Source organism: Pectinophora gossypiella, chromosome 1, assembly GCF_024362695.1.
Source record: "Pectinophora gossypiella chromosome 1, ilPecGoss1.1, whole genome shotgun sequence".
In the NCBI taxonomy this organism is placed as follows: domain Eukaryota; kingdom Metazoa; phylum Arthropoda; class Insecta; order Lepidoptera; family Gelechiidae; genus Pectinophora; species Pectinophora gossypiella.
The window spans coordinates 9,990,113-10,009,452 of record NC_065404.1 but is presented as its reverse complement, the minus strand read 5'-3'; the positions used below and the strand labels follow the sequence as shown (position 1 = coordinate 10,009,452).

The following is a 19,340-nucleotide window of genomic DNA, read 5'->3' as shown; positions in this document are numbered from 1 at the left end:
TTACGCCGGTTCCGTAAGATAAAGTAGAGCAGAATTATAGAGTTCTGTTGCTATTTTAGCCTTCCTTCTATGCTTTAGTTATTGTTCTGAGTTAAATACGCTCCGTCTATTCTATACAAGGTCTTTGGTCTGTGGTGAGTCGTACTCCGCTAGTTCTCTTAGTAGTCTGTGGTGGTCGTACTTGCATAGTCAGTCGTGCGTGTTTGTCGTGGTGTGGAGCGGAGTGATGGATTGAAATTAATAAAAAAATATTGTAACTATATGAATATTCTATTATGCAAATATTGTGTAGGTACTGACTTTCTTTGCTGGCTTGCAGTAATTGGTTTTATCAATATTCAATATGAAAGAAAGGAAAATGTCCGGTACTAGCACAAATTCTGTTCCCACCAATGAATATGCGGAAGCTTTTAGCTCTATTAATGAAAGACCCGTGGATGATATTTCACTGGAGTTCTTCTACAAACCACATACTATTACTCTTCTGGCGGTTTCCATCGCAGCTGTAATCTACACAGCCTTTGTCAGGTACAGTTAATGTCTATGTAAAGCTACAATGAATGATGTAATAATTCAATTATATGAATAACGTATTATAGTTATTGCATTGTAAGTGATCACATATAATTATGCGTATTTTATGCAAAAACTAATATTAAATAAAATTTGTTTTCATATTAGTTTATTCTAACCTATAAAATTTCACATTGTTTATCATCATTACTGAATTAATTGAGTAGATTCATAAATTCATTTTCAGAGATGAAACCAGCACTCAAGACAATATCTGGGCTGGAATTTGCTGTGTAGTATTTTTTTTCCTTATAGTATCAGTACTAACATTTCCTAATGGTCCATTTACAAGACCTCATCCAGCAGTCTGGAGAATTGTGTTTGGCACGTCGGTGTTATACCTTCTTGCTTTACTATTTTTATTATTTCAAAGCTATTCTACAGTTTATGAAATAATGTATTGGATGGATCCCAATCTTCGCAATTTCCACATTGATATGGATAAGGTATGCTGTTAATACTTACAAGTTTCATTATCAAGCTTTATTTCACTTTTTGAAAAAAAAATATATATTTCTTAATTTATATAATATTGTTTTAGGAATATGCAGTAAACTGCTCTGATTTCAGTGTGGCAAAAGTTTGGTCTCATGTAGATGTGTTTGCATTTGCTCACTTTTTTGGATGGATGTTCAAAGCCTTACTCTTCAGACATGCTGGTTTGTTGTGGGCTATATCAATAATGTGGGAAATTACTGAAATTGCATTTGCACATTTACTTCCAAACTTCTTAGAATGTTGGTGGGATTCAATCATTTTAGATGTACTTGTATGTAATGGACTTGGAATATGGTGTGGACTTAAAATATGTAAAGCCTTGGAGATGAGGGAATACAAGTGGGTTAGCATAAGGTAACATTACTCACATCAATAATTTATCTAGTGGATTTTAATCAAATTAATAAACAATAACCTCCTTCTTTTTTCGAAGTCTGTTAGAAGATAAAATTATAACAAAATATATTTCAGGGATATCTCTTCCACAACTGGAAAGATAAAGAGGGCCATACTACAGTTCACACCAGAACAGTGGACCCCTGTAAGGTGGCTGGACCCCACATGTACTTATATGAGGTTCTTCGCACTTAGCCAGCTTGTGGTGTTTTGGCAATTATCGGAATTGAATACATTTTTCCTGAAACACATATTTGAAATGCCACCATCACATCCTTTGGTAATTGCACGTCTTTTGCTCATAGGGGTTATTGTGGCACCTTCTGTTAGGTAAGTAATATAAAAATATTTCTTGTATGGCAGAAAATATTAATGAAATTGAATATAAAAAAGTTATTTAAAAAGATTAATCCAATTCCAATTTTATTTTTCTTGGTTTAAACTACAATCAGTCCTCTAGACTATAAGCAGTTTCGTTGAGTGGATAAATTTCAATTCCAAAATCTGTGAATATTTTGGTGAAAAGAATGTTAGAATCTAAATTCTTAAGTGAGTGAGACCAGCAGCCTTCATTACCTGCAAACCCTACAGATACTCCACAATTATTTATGACAACAGGTGAAACATGCAGCTCAACTGTCTATTTATTAACACCAACTTCAGAATTTAGATTCATGTATTCAACAAAATATTATTTTTTACTTTTTATTTCAGAGATTTCGAAGATGGTTTGATCTTTTTAAATTATTTTTTACTTTTTTAATTTGAAACTCAAGTAGGTACTAGGAATTAACACTAAGAGTATTATTGCGTCGGCAACTAAGTAGGTACCTATGTTATCAAAACACTAGAATATACCTAATATGAGATAATTCGTTTAATGTACCTACTAGGTATATCCAATACACTTGATTGTTTTCCAATTTTCTTTAACTACTCTTAAACCATTAGTAATGATACTTACATAATATTATTAAATGCCCTCTAAACCTCTATTATACAAATGTACGGGAATTTCTATTTGCTTAGAAAATATATTGTGAAAGTGAGCCACCAACCTGACATCAGAATGGCGGCTCACTGTAATAGTTATAATTATTTACCAAATAGACATTAGGAAACGAATGTACATTAATTGTACCACTATACACTGTACCACTCTCTGCTCCTATCCTGACGGATACTATTTAATCCCATATAACAAAATAATTAAATAAATAAATAAATAATTATTGCAATACAATTTATAGTTTTTAAGAAATGTGTGGACATACATACAAACATACACCTGTGACATTTGGCACGCGTGTTTAGAAGCCCACATAGAATCACATATACAAATATTGTGCAATTCCAACAATATTACATACATAGGCGTCGAATTGAAAAGCTGCTTTTTTGAAGTTGGTTAAAAGCTATCTTTTTCTTTGCAGACAGTATTACATTTATGTAACAGATCCTAAGTGTAAGAGAGTTGGCACTCAGTGCTGGGTGTATGGAGCTATAATGGTGACAGAGTCAATGTTGTGCATTAAGAATGGGAAAGAACTTTTCGGCCAAGCCCAAGTGTGCAACGTTATCATATGGCTAGTCATTCAAATCCTAGTTTCAGTTGGTTGTGTGTATGGTGTAGTTCTCTATCATCGTTATTTTGAGGTGAGTTAAAGGTAAATACGAGAATACTACAATTTACAAATTATTTTTTCATATACCTAATAAATTTGTGATATTTTTTTTGCAGCCAAATCCGGAATATGCTGTAGATAGTCCAAGAAAACGTGATTGAATTATTGTGGTAAGTTGAGTGGGTACTCAATTATGTCTTCTACATAAATATTCTGAATAGAATTAAATCCGGTGCGGTAATGCTGCTAGTGTCATGGGCACTTTTGGGCCAAGTTTGACATGGAGTGGGTTCTAGGTTAAGTAATTTTAAGTTAGCGTTATTTGACGACTTTTTAATAGAATTAAATAATATAATAGGTATAGGGCTAACCCTATACTTAGCAGATGGATACAGGCTGAGTAGAGAGAATATTATTAGATTTCACATGCCAAAAGATGTAAAATAGTAGCCGAATAGTTTAAACAAACTCCAAAACTCGCTATTGGGTACGCGATAAATAAACCAAATCTATTCCATACATAATTCGTTTAAATATCGCGTTGCGCGTGATATGCGTGCTACATGTTACGTTACGGCTGCTGGAGTCGTTATTTATGAATCTTTGAATTATTTCAGGAACATAATAATACCTACATTGCGAAATGACGTAGATTCAAAGAATGTAAAATTTACCTTATTTTACATAATTTTTTGCTTTTCTTATTTCAGATGTTATAAAGTGAAGGCCTGATCAACTTAAAAGTATTTTGAAGGATCGTGAATTGTTGCACTTGGTCGGTAATTTTTTTTTTACACTAATAATATCAAATAACGTGATTGCGTCTTCCGAAAGCTATAGTCGTACAGCTTGGTTGAATTGAATATGCTACTGCCTAGCAATTCTATCTTCCTAAGTAATGTTGCGGATTGTATCAACAAACATGATTGATTATATACATATATTATACGAAAGTAGTATTAGCGGCGTTAAACTGGAAAGGTTAGTTCCGAAAATTAGACTTTTTACGTACGTACATAAATTGGCTTATTTGATCACTCCTTCAAACACGATTACGATATAATGTACCTATCAACGGTGTCAATTTTGGCCATACCTACTAAATTTTTATTTTAAGTTACCTTTAACTGTTTTATTTCTAATCATCCTATAAGGAAAGGGACAGATTGATTGCTTTTAATTTTAAACATTAATTTCCCGTGAATCCACTAGAATACGCGCCATGGATTCCCGCGCGGATTTTAATAGAGTCAATTGACAAGGCAGAACAATTGTATACAGACACTGCGATACTAGAGCTGTAGCCGCGAGACACCTGCAAACCCCAAAAAACTAAAATAAAACTAAAGCTGGTGTCTGCTATAATTTAAGATAAGCGCACTATTTTTTCTATAGGTACAGTCATGAGCAATATAATGTATCCAATTTAGGACTCTGTCGCACTAACATATTTGACATTTAGTGAGACTTACAGTTTAATTTGTCAAAAAAGTTAATGTGATATGGTACCAAAGTGTATGTACATATTAATGCTCGTGACCGTACCTATTATTGGAAAGATTCGAAACGAAATAGATATGGACAGTGTGTTATTTTATTAGTGAAAAGTTGATGGCGTATTTCCTTAAAATTATGATGCTTCTATTACGTTTGTGTGATGTGAAATAGTTTACTTAAACCTACTATCTTTTTATGTACCTAATTAAATGATAGAAACTCATACTGTTTAAGGAATGTACCAGTCAACTTATTTAAAAAGAAACCGTCATCTGCGGCAGACTTAACTCTCTAACTACTAGGTATATTTACATTATTTATTTACTAAGCATGTAGTTTTTATAATATTTAGATAAAATATGGTGTAATCTGGCCGTGCCTACTTTGTTAAGTAGGTTATAAAATAAGAACAAGCGGAGGTTTGTCTGTTTAGATATTCCTGTAGGCTAGTTATTATTTTAAATAAAACTAAATTATAATCCACGAACGGGCGGAACGGGTCTACAAAAACAACACACTCTCTTAAAGAGCTTGGTTACCATGGCTACTCCACAGCAACTCCCTCAAGAGCATGGTTACCATGGTTACGCCCCGTCGGTTTGCTATTAGACTACACGATCTGATCGGCAAACGGGAGTTGGTGGGGAGTAACGATGGTGACCTGTGACCTTGACACATCTAGCCTGTCGGACAGGTAGGATTAATAATCCCTTACGTTGTTGCTCCTGCATATAGTCATACCATACCAAATACTAATCTATAGTTAATTTTAAGTTAAGACATATTTAACAGGAGTATTACCTATAATACTCCATTATTCGATGGTTCTGTACGTATGCTAAATTAATAAAATTCAAGTGTTGCCGAAAACTATTTGTCCTTCTAAATACTCTGCACAACCCATCGACCAGCAGAAATATAGCAATACTATCGGCTTAGTGGTTCAAATTATTGTAAATGATTCGTCCATTAAATTCATTGTAAATAAGCTAGTCCTCGACATATCACAGTCATCTCGATACAACTGTTGGACCTCATTTCAATCATCTGTCCCGAATATTTAGCGTCCAGTAGTTTGGCATTCCGTGTACAAATAGATTAGATATATTTACATATGGCTGTGCAATTCTGTTTATTGCATACAGATTGAAAATGAATTGTTTTATGTGGCATATTGTCAAATCGTCATTAGTCGGCTACACTTCTACAACAGCAAAACAATTGTGGTAGTAGGGAAACAATATTTATTAGTATCGTAACGAAAACTTTGAGGGATGATTCAGACCATGATCCTGAGTTGATATCAAGTGAAATGTCTTGTTCGAAAATTGATGAAAATTGTAGTGTTTTCTTTAAATACTTGCATGGCTACCTGTACGTACCTGCTTGTACGGAGTGTATGTGATACCGTAACAGAGAGGGGGATGATGCAACTCAGTATTCTGAGTTAATATCAAGTGGAGTTTTCCATCAAAAAAGTATAGAATATTTTCATAAAAAATCTATAAGTTTTGCGACGGAAAATTCCACTTGATACTAACTCAGAATCATTGTCTGACTCACTCCCTCAGTATTTGTTACGATGTTACTAACATCCAGTATAACTAGTAAAATCTCGTATTGGTAAGCGTCGTGTTGAAATAAAAAGTGAAGGTATTATAATTTGTATGCTTAAAGTCCAAAGTGATCTTTTTTCTTTACAACGCTTATTTTGCTAATCACGTGTAATGAAATAAATCATAAACGTCTAGTTAATTTGCCGGGTAGATTATAGATTTACTATGTTATTTATACTGGGTGTTAGTGACATCGTAACGAAAACTTTGAGGGATAATTCAAACCATGATTCCAAATTAATATCAAGTGGAATCTGCGACGAAAACGCAAAAGTATGGAACTGAAAATAATTTAAAAACACAAAATTTTCATGAATTTTTCGACAGAAAATTCCACTTGATATCAACTCAGAATCATGATCTGAGTCATCCCCTTCAGTATTCGTTACGGTGTTACTAACACCCATACGCACTCGTATGGCTACCTGTACGTACTTTTACGGGGTGTAAGTGTAAGTCGAATCGAATACTGAGGAGGATGATTCAGCTCATTATTCTGAGTCACGTGTTTGTTACGTCTGTAGTTAAGAAATGATAAGTGATAAGTATATAAAGTATGATCTTCAACATACAAGTTACTCGGCAGTAACTTGTATGCCTATATCGAATGTGGTTACGTTTGTAAGTACATAGGTAATTCACAAGTAGGTACCTATCACACATTTTTCATTACAGTTGTAAAATAGACAAATCCGTTTCGCTACAACGGGACACAGGATTCCTCCACCACTGACTAACTATCTCCGGCTTTAGACTAGATATTGAAAAACTGATTTCAGATTAATCTTCAGCGTGTGCACGTGAGCAGATTGATGACAATAAAAAACAAAACATGGTGTCGATTCTGGGACGCACAAACTTTATTTAAATTTGATAGAACTAAAATTAGCTCTATCTCTTTTTTGCACTCATAACAGTCATAATCCTAACATAACTGAACGACGACAGCACATATTATATCAGAGCTGTTTTAAACGAAAATTCGTTAAAATAGTGTATTAATTCTAGGTTTCATTTAGTCGGAACTAATTAAATCGAAGTGTGTATAATAAATTATATGTCCTACCTACTTAATTTATGTGGGATTTGGAGGAGTAAAAATCCCTTGCAAAAACAATTTAGCAATTTTAAAAGCGCGTGAGTAAAAATTATATTGTAGGTATTTCTAAAATATTCTAATGTATTTGCTCAAAAAATGTTTCTATTACAGTGAAATTGTAAAAAACACAGTTTTTTTTAATGTTTTTACTGGAAAACCTATTAAAAATTGCACCGATGTCCATCTCAATGAGCGTGGTCATGCTGTCGGCGATCAAAACCTTCTAATTTTTGCTGTTTTGAACAGACAAGATATATTAAAAACAGTTTCCGTTTTACTTAAAGCTTTCACAAAATCTCGATAAGAACTAAGTAGGTAAGTAAATTGTAAATGAATAATAAATAAAATATAGAAAATATTATAATACAATACTACAACACATCTTTATATAAATATTACATAATTCTGAAATAACGCCATTTATCAGATTGTGTTTTTGATTTAGCTATATGAAACGTTTAGGTGAGGAAATAGTAAATAAATGCAACCACTGGGAAAAACGGTAATTTTTGTTGTTATGCATCACAAAATGTGTCTGTCGCTTGCGGAGTGCATAAACAAAAACGCATTTTTATAATAACTACCAAAAATACATTTACGTACCTACCATTATTCTTTAATCGGTATTACCTACTTACCTGCAATGTGGGCTTTCCAGGCTACGTTCCCCAAAAAAAAATATAGGCGGCGCTGTACAGAGTTGCCTTCATGATAACAAACGTACATAATGCATTTCTTATCTTAGTTTTTGGGTATAAATGATGACCTTGTTATTACACTCGGGCACATCACATCTTCCACCCATTATTGTTCTGATCAAAATAAAGAGAAGCAATGTAGGTAGCAACATAATTCTATACAACATCTGATGCAAACATCAAGCAACAATTATTTTTATATAAGTGGCCTGGAAAGTCCCTCATTAACTTTACCTATTTACTTACATTTAAAGAACAGCGACATAAAACCAAAATATATTTTTAGTTATTGGTCGAATATAACTAGGTATGCTAATGTTAAACATTACCTGCTTGTTGAATGTTTAGATAGGTATGATTATTTATTAATTGTTATTTACATTTAAAAAGAAAGTGTAAGTACCTTTTTGTTATTTGCTCATTAAGTACCTATCTATTTACTATGTGGTATTATCAATAATGAGAATATATAGTGTGGTTTGTTTTCTCAAAACTATGTGGAAAGGTCTGACTGCAGTCCGCATTGTTAGTTCTAGAACCGCTAATGCTCCGCTTTTTTGTGATCGGGAGTCTATAAAGCCATATTGAAGATAAAGATAATTTATTTGCTTAAACTTGAATCAATTCATCTAAAAAAATAACAATACCTATTGTAATTTGTCAAATAGCAATTATGCTATTTATTAAATTTTTAAATTTTTAGAAGAATTGCTTCAATGTGGCGTTTTTAACCCCACAGGTCTTATTCAGTAAGGATGATTGTATGTAGTAAGAGCTGAGAGTCACGCAATTTCAAAAAGCTGTTAGGTCATATTGTGTGTTCCACCGATGCATGTATGAATACATAATATGTTATTTACGAAAGCAATGTACCTGCAACATACTTGAATATTACCTCTAGTGAAATTCGATGTACCTCCATGAAATGGGAGAAATTATAATAATAAAGTGAGCCGCGGTTCTGACGGACAATATGGCGGATGTATGTTGAAAATGGATGTATTAGCACACACCGAACTCTTCATACAAGCAACCTTATTTTCCAGACACTACAAATTAACATTATCGTACACGGCCGACTGCGTGTGTGATGTCTGAGGGCTGCCAATTACAATACCCAATTTAACCGTTATTAATAGTAGGTAGTCCACCTATTAGGTAGTAAGTACTACTTACGAAAGAAGCTTTTATAACCATCACTTAATATTTATTTACCACACAAATGACAATCAAAAAATTTGAAAAATGAACGTTCATAATAAGTATAAATAAATAGGCTTTACACTTAAAAAAAATCTGTCCAGAATTAACTATAACTAACTAACGATAAATTACCTGTTTTCTCATTACTCGGGTACATAATTATTTAAAAATATAATGTAAAAGCAGAAGCAAGAAGAAGAAGAAGTTTCTCTTTTGTTTTGTATTTTGTTTTTTCCTGTTTGTGCAATAAAGTATTTGTTATGTTATGTTAAGCATATATAAAAATAATTGTTGCTTGCTTCTCTTTATTTTGATCAGAATAATAATGGGTGGAAGATGTGCCTGGCTGTAATAACAAAGGCATCGTTTATATCCAAAAATAAAGATAAGCGGGCAATGTACTGTGAGATCAAAAATATTCGAATCAAAAAGTCCCTCGGCGACCAATTTTAACATTCGAACATGTAAACTAAACTGATAAAAAATAAAATCAACGGTCCGCGCGTAGCCTTCATGATTCGTTCGAGGGTTGTGGTAAAGCCAGCTCAGACGCTGGTGGGGAGCGGAGAGTTGCCATTCTCCTTATACGTAGTTATTATTCCTTATTCTATGGTAATGTAGGTACGGTTATGTGATATTTACCAAAGGATTGTACTTACAGTGTACCTAATAAAATATAATCGAAATCAAAATACGACTAGTAATTTAATTACCAGGAAATCAACAAAACAAATTTATTGTAAGGGCGCTTTTACATTAACGATTTTTGTCGGCTCACTTCATTATTAATTTCTCCCGTTTTATGGAGGTACATTGAATTTCAATTGAGGAACATTACATCACAACGTACTGACGTTGCAGGCGCATTGCTATCTTATATAACATATTCATATTTGCAATAGTACACCGACCATTCTGACCCACACGTTATATTTTCTCTCACGAAGGTGTGACATCTTGACTTTATTGTTTCCTTTTATTTATTTATTGTTATGTATGTGGATGTTTAGTGACATTAAATAAAAACATGTGATCAGATAAAAGTTTGTATTTTATTTACACCATGAAAAACTTACGTATTTCGACACCGTATACAGCTCGAGTAAAAATATGTGTATTTGAACAGCGCTCCGCCAAGGATAATATAAACGGCACTAATGGACTCTCATAGATTTTTTAACAGAGCTCGTTCCATATCAATAGGAATGGCCTCTATGTGAATTCAGAGTGCAAATTGAGGACTTTCTAGGCGAGGGTGTTAGTGACGTCGTAACGTTAACTATGCAAAGTATGGATCTGAAAATAATTAAAAAAAACACTAAAATTTTCCGACAGGAAAATCCTCTTGATATCAACTCAGAATCATGGTCTGAATCATCCCCCTCAGTATTTGGTACAATGTCATGACGGAAAATTCCACTTGATATTAACTCTGAATCATGGTCTGAATCATCCCCCTCAGTATTCATTACGATGTCACTAACATAGATGGCGCAGTTCAGTGTTGCCTTTGTTTAACCTTCTAAATCCATAAATAACAGACATGCATTTTATCTTTGTTTTTGGGTATAAATGATGACCCTTGTTATTACACCCAGACACATTATTATTCTGATCAAAATAAAGAAAAGCAATATAAATAGCAACATATTCTTATACATATTTGATCCATTACATTATATTTTTGAATAATTACGTATGCAATGAGAAAATAGGTAATTATCATGTTAAATCTGTACAGTGCCATCTATATGTTTTTTGGAGAACAAAGCCTGGAAAGTCCCTCATTCCACATCTAGGTACAACAATTCTAATGAAGCTTTAAATGAATCTCGCTTTTCTTATCTTTGTTATAAATTATGATCTAAGGAGCTGTATTGTTACGTAGGCATAAGACATTAAAATTGAATTATACAATCTCTAAATAATACTTTGCGACTACATATTATTAGGTAATAAAAGTTAAAATGACGGTACCTATACGGAAAAAAGATGGGACAGCAACTTAACGATAAAATGTTTTCAACAACTCGTGTGTCACCTTGACGTGTCCTTGTTTTTTTACTTGAATAAAAGTCTCGCTCGACTTTCCAATGAGAAATTTTCCAGGCTACGTCCCAAAAAATATAATATAGATAGCGCTGTACAGATTTGTGTTTATCTTCCAATTTCATGGATAACAGACATAAGCAACTTTAGATTTAGTTTTTGGGTATAAATGATACACAATACATCTTGCACCCATTATTATTCTGATCAAAATAATATAAAACAATAAGGTAGCAACATAATTCTATGCGTGCCTGATCCAAATGTCAAGCAACAATTATTTTTGCGTATGCCTCTGCCATTACATTATATTTTTGAATAATTATGTACCCCCGACCAATTACAAAATAGCTAATTATCACGTTAAATCTGAACAGCGCCATCTATATTTTTAAGGGAACGTAGCCTGCAAAGTCCCTTATGAAACCTATCAGTACCTATAATGAAAAACCGTCAAAGAAATTGGCAGACGCAAATTAAATTAATAAAGCCGTATTGTTTGTGAGTTAATATTTAAAGTATCTTTATTAATAATTAAATTTTATACATCAATTAGTTTACCAGAACAACAACTACATGGATAAAAGTCCTTCAATTCAGAACTTATTCTGTGTGGATCAACTAAAGTATTGTTTTTCAGCTTTGATAATAGGTTCATTACTTTAGTTAGATCACTCTGTCTCGGCTCTACTTGGAAGTAAGTAGCTAATTCTGTATCTTGAGCCAGTCGGATGATAATACCACTCAATTCTTCTAGTTGACTTTTGAGTAGATCACATTCTGTTTGGAATATTTTTATCTGGGCACTTCTCTCTTCATCACGTTTTTTTAGTAAGCTTCTCTGCTGTTGGTAAAGAGCCACGTATTCGCATATAGTGTCAGTTTCATTTTGTAACTGAAGAATTATGTGTTCTAGTCTATGTTTTTCATCAGATAAATCTGCGACCTCTTCCATTATTTTTAAGAAACGGTCTTGAAGTTTTAGCATCGCGTCTTCCTTTGGAATTTTTATACCTTTATCATTTTCATTCCTTTCAATAAGACATTTATGTTCATCAGCGTCGTTATGACTGTGGCTGTCATGGTTATCTTCAACCTTATGAAAGTGGTGGTCATCAGCGGTAACTTTCTCGCATGTGTTATGACCATGACTACAATTTTCATGATTAACGTCATTGCCCCTTATTGAATCTGAGACCCTTCTGCTGTCTGTATTCACGACTTCAGGTATATTATTTATCTTTCTTTCCAATTCCCGATAACTATTTTGCAATCTTATCATTTCTTCATCTTTAGCAAGTAGTTTTGTATGCATGTCTTTGGCTTTTTCCTCTATTTCAGCAAGTTTTATAGTTAACTCTCTATTTAAAAATTTCTCAGCTGCTACTTTCTCAGTTAATTCTAACTTATCTGTGCTCTGAAACAATAAATTTTAAATGTCCATCCACGTCTTTATGATATTAAACTAATTAGCCCCTAGTGTACATATTTTCTACCTACGTTTTTTGTCTTAAGGAGTGACGAGTTCGTGGATAGCAGATTTTTTTCACAACTGGGCATATCGTTTGACCGAATTGGATTGCGCGACGATCACATTTCTTCAACCTATTTTTGCAGGCATAAAGCTGGAAAAGGTTGGGGCGTGGTACGGGCGAATAGACGAAATAAGGTGTAGCGATGTTTAAAAATCATTAGTACTCGAATTTAGTTTTAAAAGTCAACTAATAATAATGATTCATTCATATAGTTAATTAATTACCGCAACATAGATCATTGGTAGCAAAAATATTGCTGTCTGATAAAAAAATGGCCAAAAACCAAAAACTGAAAAAAGACCGACAATATAATGGTTTTTCAAAAATTTTCCGGTGGGCTTTCGAAGTCGCGAACTGGGATTTGTCATAATGACTTTATCACATAGGTACAATGTTCATAAGTATATAAAAATCGTGCTATCCCATTTGACGCAAGGCAAGACAGACTACCAACTATTAGACATAGACCTTTTTAATCTCGTATTATTGCAAATTTCGTGTACATACTATAATTTAGTGTATGGTCAGCATCAACGGAGGGAAACTAATAATGTACAAAATTTTAGTTTTTAGGAAATTTTGCAAATCTTTGTACATGTGTATCGTAAAAAGTATTTGGTCTGTCTAGATTATTTTGTTCCTAGTCTACTTCGTGACGTAAAACAAAACCTTGGTAGTAAAAATTGCCGAAAACTTAGGAAAGGAGAACGTTTTGCACTTTCACGTATTACCAAAGATATATTAGACGTATTACGCAGGTAGGACTACTTTTTTGTCTGTGTAATTAGTTTCACACTACCCTAAGGGTGCTTTTCCACCAGAGATGTGCTGTGCTGTGTTGTTATGGATGCGGTCCTATGATACTATCGATCAACATGTAACTGTAGACTTATCGGTCTAAGAAATATTATAAACTCAATATTTCGGATAAAGTCGTCTTCATGACGATATAAGATCGAAAATTTCGCATGGACAGCATGACGAACTGATGGTGTAATGGTTAACACGCTCCTCCCGGCTTGACAAGAGCTGCGGGTTCAAGTCCCGTCCGAGTCAGATTTTCCAGATCAAAATATGAACTTTTTATCCTGAGTCCACTTATTTTCAAAACGGAACCACTGTGTAGCGTAGGGATGGTCAGTATTCTATAGATTTCATAAAAAAAAATACTTACAATTTTCACAAAAGCTTCTTCAAGTTCCTGCAGATCAGTTTTTAATTTTTTGTTCTGCTCCGTTGCCCTTTGCGCTGCAAGTTTATCGCTAGCAATATCGGCATTTAGTTTCGATAGACTAATGTTGTCATGACCACATTCAGGTTCATTTGCTTCATTCAATTCCTTTAACTTAATTTCAATTTCAGTATATTTTTTTTGTAGCTCCTCATGGCTTTTACTTAAGTCCTCAAAGTGGGCCTGTGGAAATGTTCATTGAATATATAAAATGAAGATTTTACCTACATTTATTTATTTATTTACATCACTCATCCAGTGCAATAATATCTGGTTATTCAAAAGCCTACAACAGTAACAAGTTTGTTACAAAGTATTTATTTGCAATTAAGTCATTGCACTGTACATGTTCAGCGACATTGTCGCGGCCTCGTATCGTCGATCTGTAGGTAGGTAGAAAACTTCGATTACATATATATACAGGGTGGCCCAGAAGTTCACGTTCAAAATGAAAAATTAGATAGAGGGGCTCATTAGCTACCAGAAACATCCCCATGTATGTTCAGCAATTATTTACGGTTTAGGAGATATGACCCATTTTGTACCTTTTTCTAGATTTTCTACCTTACTTCAGAAATAATCATTTTGTCGCTATCCCTTTCTTAATAATTATTTTATTTTACTTCACAACTATGCCTAAGGCTGTGTACCGCTCAATCAAAGATAAATCAAAGTCAAATCAAAAATAAAAAAAAAGTTATCGGAAGTCAAAGTGAGAATTCGACCAAAATTGTTACAGTTGTTAAAACTTCGCCGAAGAATAATAAACACATGAGATTGTCATGGACCCTGAAAGTATTTCTAAAAACTGCTCCATTTAATAGGCTTTTAGAAACATCCAAAAAAAGTACCCTTAATATGGGCAAAAAACTAAATGACCTCAAATATTGCAAGACAGACAGATTTGAAGGAAAATTTGAGATTCTCATACAATGTAGCTGCTTCTTTCTAACGTTGTTAAAGGTGCTCAAAGACAGATTTTATTTTAGTATCCAACTAAGTGACTTAGAATTTATGGACATTTCAAGAAGATGTTTTCAAAAATGTTGTAGGTACTTACATAAAGAAAGTATTTTATATCGTTCAATAGTATGAGGTTATAGTTAGTTAGACATTATTTTTTGGTCTTTACAGGGCACTGTGAAGTTGTAATAATTAAAATCCATTTCAGTCAAGTACGTAGCAAGTAAGTAATGGGTTCTGTAGGTAATTATTTAGTTTAGAAAATACTTTTTCACGAAAAATTCTAAGGTCTACTCTGTTAAATGGATAATAAAACATTACTTATTTTATTTTAATTACTTGTAAATAGTATATCAGGGGAACCGACAGCGTTGTCCGCGCGGCGTCGGCGCAAGAACATACGGTTGGACGTTCGCGCAGGCCGCGACGGACACTGGTGTCTGCCATAATATGACATCTCGGAAAATAATAAGTAAATCGTCGTTTCTGTAAGGCGCCCGTAATTTTTCAGTTATTTCCTGGCAATATTTGCGAAAAAACTGCTCAACGATTTTGGATAATTCTCGATTTATTAGTGATGCGTCAGGGGAAAGTATGCTGTCAGACACATTGTGTCCATTATGGCACTCAACGTGTTAAGAAAGGGATAGCGACAAAATGATTATTTCTGAAGTAAGGTACAAAATCTAGAAAAAGGTACAAAATCTAGAAAAAGGTACAAAATGGGTCATATCTCCTAAACCGTAAATAATTGCTGAACATACATGGGGGTGTTTCTGGTAGCTAATGAGCCCCTCTATCTAATTTTTCATTTTTAAACGTGAACTTCTGGGCCACCCTGTATATATGTACGTGACTTCGACGTCAATCAAAACAAGTGTTTTGATAAACAGCTCAGGATACAGATTCGAGAATAAGTGTTTACTTCTTAATGCGCTTTCAACATGTGGAAAATTCTATTACCAAAACTCGGGACCTATAAAAAGGGGGCGACATACGTCTACAACTGGTTCAGTTTGAGCTTCTGGAGAAGTAAACTTGGAGCGATAACCTGCAAGTAGTTGCAACATTCTACAGACTACAAGAGACCTGTGATTTTGGAAAATCAGCTTGATGTGTGTAACCTTAGAGAATAATCCTATGGAACCTGTCATTAGTGTTTCACTCTAAATTTTTGAAGCTTGATACTTATTAAGGACAAAGTGTACAAAATATTTTAAAGATGATATAAAGGAAAATAATCACTTACTTGTAAGGTATCATATTTGTCTTGTAATTCAATTATCTCATTAGAATTATCCTTATCAGGTTGCACCTCACAAGGTGCATGTTGCCTCATGTGCTGTAGCCTGATTTCCATGTCACTTATTTGCTCAATAAGATTGTGCTCTCTAAGGGACAAATTTTGAACCTCTACAGATAGCTCATGGTTTTTGGTAACTGTTGATTTTAACTGTTCATTTAATTCACCCACATAGTGTTCATAATGAGAAATATTTTGCTCTCTCTCCTTTTGTAATTTTATGAGCTGTTGTTCCAAGTTGGCAATTTTTTGTAGCAAGGCCTCCGTGTTTGCTCTGGCCTCCTGCTGCATGGCTTGCTGTGTCACCTGGGCAATGGATCCATTGGTCAACTGTTGCAGTTGCAGCTGTGTGGCATCCAGCTCATGTTGTAAATTGCACACCTGGTTATGCAATGATGCATTTTCAGATTCCTTACTGGTCAACATAGTTTTAGTAAACTCCAATTGCTCTTGTAAATTATTATTTTCATCACAAATTGATGACTTTATAGTATTTAATTCTGTAATAATCTTCTCTTTTGATGTAACTTTTTCTGTTATTAGCAAATATTTACTTTGAATAGATTTAAGCTCATTTTCCAATTGACTGATTTGCTGTTTATAATATTTGTTATTATTAATTGCCAATGTGTACTCATTTTCAAGTTGAGTAAACTTTGTTTGCAGATCATATACTTGTATTTCTAGATTTCTTTTGCTTGATATTAGAATTTCAGTAACATTTACATCAGCTTCCTGAGAACTTTGGTTATTATTGCTTTCTTTTGAATAAGACATATTTGGATTTGATTGTTCAACAGGATTAGTTTCGTAGGCTGGTTTACTAACATTGACTGAATCAATTGTGTCATTAGTTATAGCTTCACTTTGAATATCATTCTGATGAAGTCCATCTGATGTTTCTTCTTTAGGAACAGAAACCAATTTCTTTTCCTGATGACTTTTCAACTGAAAAATAAGGTTTGTATCTTTTATGCTAGCATAGATACCTAGGTATCTATTTCTTTTATGCTACAAAATGGAATTTATATCTCTTGCCATGGCAAAAATAAAGTACATGGTGACTCTAAACACTGCTTTTTGTATAAATATACAAATGTGGAATCAATTAATTTGTGATAATAAATTTAGTTTAAAAGTGAAAGTCCTTAAAAATCACCTTTTGACGCGCTAAAGCAAGTTTTGCTGCTCTTGCATCCATCGTGAATTCGTGATAATATAATGACGTGTCCAAGTCTTCACTCGCTGATAGGCAAAATTATTTTCATTTATCAGTAATAATATAATTAGTCTTATAAGCGAATCTTATAGTGATATACTCAATTATATAAATAATATTTACAATAACTTATTCCAACGCCTATTCGGCAAAATAAATAAAACTATACGAAACTTTTAATTGAATACCTATTCTGTATTCAATTTCCTTCCAAGTCCAACAAGCGAGCGAGTGCAATAAAAACTGACAGCTGGGCTGGTTTTTTTTGGGTGACTTTCGCCGAAGGGCAAGGCAAAGGGAACTATGCCCATACAGCCATATCTTATGTATATGTATTTTTTTCTTGATGGTGATTAATGAAATGATGAAAGGTGATCACGATGAATGATGAAATTTAAGCCCTCACTTTAGGAGCAGACTCCTGCCCCAAACCCCAAACGAATTGACACAAAAGTCCGCATAAACTTAAAGAGTTATGAAGCGGTTTCTTGGCACGAAGCGAAAATAGATAAAGTACACTTTGTTTATTGAATATTCCGATATAAGTAATAAGACTATCCCGACTAACTTAATGCGATGATTAAACACAAAACACCACTTCGTATTAATTATTTAGATTTTTTCAATGAGGAAAGTCGTTCACGTTCCCGCCATGGATTTTAAGGCTGGTAATTCACTGATGGATAATAGTGGATCAAGGACCTAGTGGATATTGTTATCATAGTTTGAAATGTTCGAAACTTTCGTTAAATTAAGTAAATTTCATTCGGTAAAATTGGAAAAAGCTATCTCAATGCAAATTTAGAATAAAATCGTTTTAACTTTAAACATATATAAGAAAAAGAGTGTCCTATAGCCTTCTTAAAGCAAAATATGGATTTCTTAGATTTATTCTCCTTATACAAAAAAATAACTTTCACAAAATGTCGCGAGAATAACCTTCACTTCAGTTTAAGCCAGATTTATATATAAACAAATACAATGGGTGTTAGTGACATCGTAACGAAAAAAAAAATGGAACATCTATTTGACTGTACTAAAAACGATGGTAGGTGTTATTCTAGTCACAACTGTTTAATTACGATTTTGAGTTTTTACTGCACCGCAATGTAAATCGAACAACGCGAAACAGTCGCTAAACCTACCTACGTTACGCGTGCGTGAAACGATGTTGATACCTAGGTAGGTGTTTTCGTTCTCGTTTATTTAGATGCTTAAAGATTCAACGTTTAAAAATTTTCGAGTTTGTCGAAGTAGGTAACATACTGCCACGATTTTTCACGCACAGTACCTACCTACCAGTTATTAAAATGTACCTAACTTTTAAAAAAACTACTCTTACCTTACCTTAATTGTTATTCCTTCGGATGAAGTACCTAGGTGAATGGGAGAAAAGTAGTCGAAGCAAAGGCTTTAATCTAACCTAGCTTACTTTTCAAACCGTGGTTTTTCCGATTTAAATTTAGTAAAAGGGCTACAAGTTGTCTTATCCATATGCGGTTAGGACACACTTCAGCTCAACTCGCTAAAGGTATAATAGATGTCACATAGTCACATAGATATATGTGACTGCGGGCTGGACGTTGCCGATGTTAACCACATATTTCTTGCTTGTCCTATAAATAACACAATTTTTTTATATCGTAACTTACTTTCTATAAAATATCCCTTTATCTACTAGTATCCCTATCCTTCTTTCATATAATAACTTTGATACATATAAATTCTTATCCATATTTATATGTGTTAATGATATAAAATTATAATCCTATCCTATGTATCCCTATCCTCTGATAACTGATCCTTCCTAAATTCCTGTTTCACTAAATTTCTTT

The 19,340-nt window shown here is 33.5% G+C and overlaps 3 protein-coding genes and 1 long non-coding RNA gene across 5 annotated transcripts in view; 2 read left to right on the top strand and 2 right to left on the bottom strand.

The window, feature by feature from the left end:
- LOC126366756 (uncharacterized) overlaps nucleotides 1–19,340 on the bottom strand; it is a 159,149-nt gene that overhangs the window by 19,157 nt on the left and 120,652 nt on the right. The gene's annotated exons all lie outside the window — the stretch shown is intronic.
- On the top strand, nucleotides 173–10,244 carry LOC126366747 (phosphatidylserine synthase). Its single transcript, XM_050009989.1, has 7 exons — nucleotides 173–528; nucleotides 761–1,019; nucleotides 1,115–1,425; nucleotides 1,543–1,797; nucleotides 2,901–3,123; nucleotides 3,209–3,262; nucleotides 3,803–10,244. The coding sequence occupies exons 1-6, from the start codon at nucleotides 344–346 to the stop codon at nucleotides 3,251–3,253; spliced, it is 1,278 nt and encodes a 425-aa protein (XP_049865946.1). The 5' UTR covers nucleotides 173–343; the 3' UTR covers nucleotides 3,254–3,262; nucleotides 3,803–10,244.
- On the bottom strand, nucleotides 10,239–17,751 carry LOC126366717 (golgin subfamily A member 2). Of its 2 annotated transcripts, none has more exons than XM_050009923.1 (5): nucleotides 17,629–17,751; nucleotides 17,446–17,531; nucleotides 16,233–17,234; nucleotides 13,964–14,203; nucleotides 10,239–12,671 (listed from the first exon to the last, which is right to left on the bottom strand). In XM_050009923.1, the coding sequence occupies exons 2-5, from the start codon at nucleotides 17,485–17,487 to the stop codon at nucleotides 11,796–11,798; spliced, it is 2,160 nt and encodes a 719-aa protein (XP_049865880.1). In that variant the 5' UTR covers nucleotides 17,488–17,531; nucleotides 17,629–17,751; the 3' UTR covers nucleotides 10,239–11,795. The 2 variants fall into 2 exon arrangements, with proteins under 2 accessions (XP_049865880.1, XP_049865891.1); XM_050009934.1 differs by having other exon boundaries at nucleotides 17,694–17,712.
- Nucleotides 15,766–16,956, top strand: LOC126366863 (uncharacterized). Its single transcript, XR_007566425.1, has 2 exons — nucleotides 15,766–16,239; nucleotides 16,542–16,956. It is a non-coding gene; the product is annotated as an uncharacterized LOC126366863 (long non-coding RNA).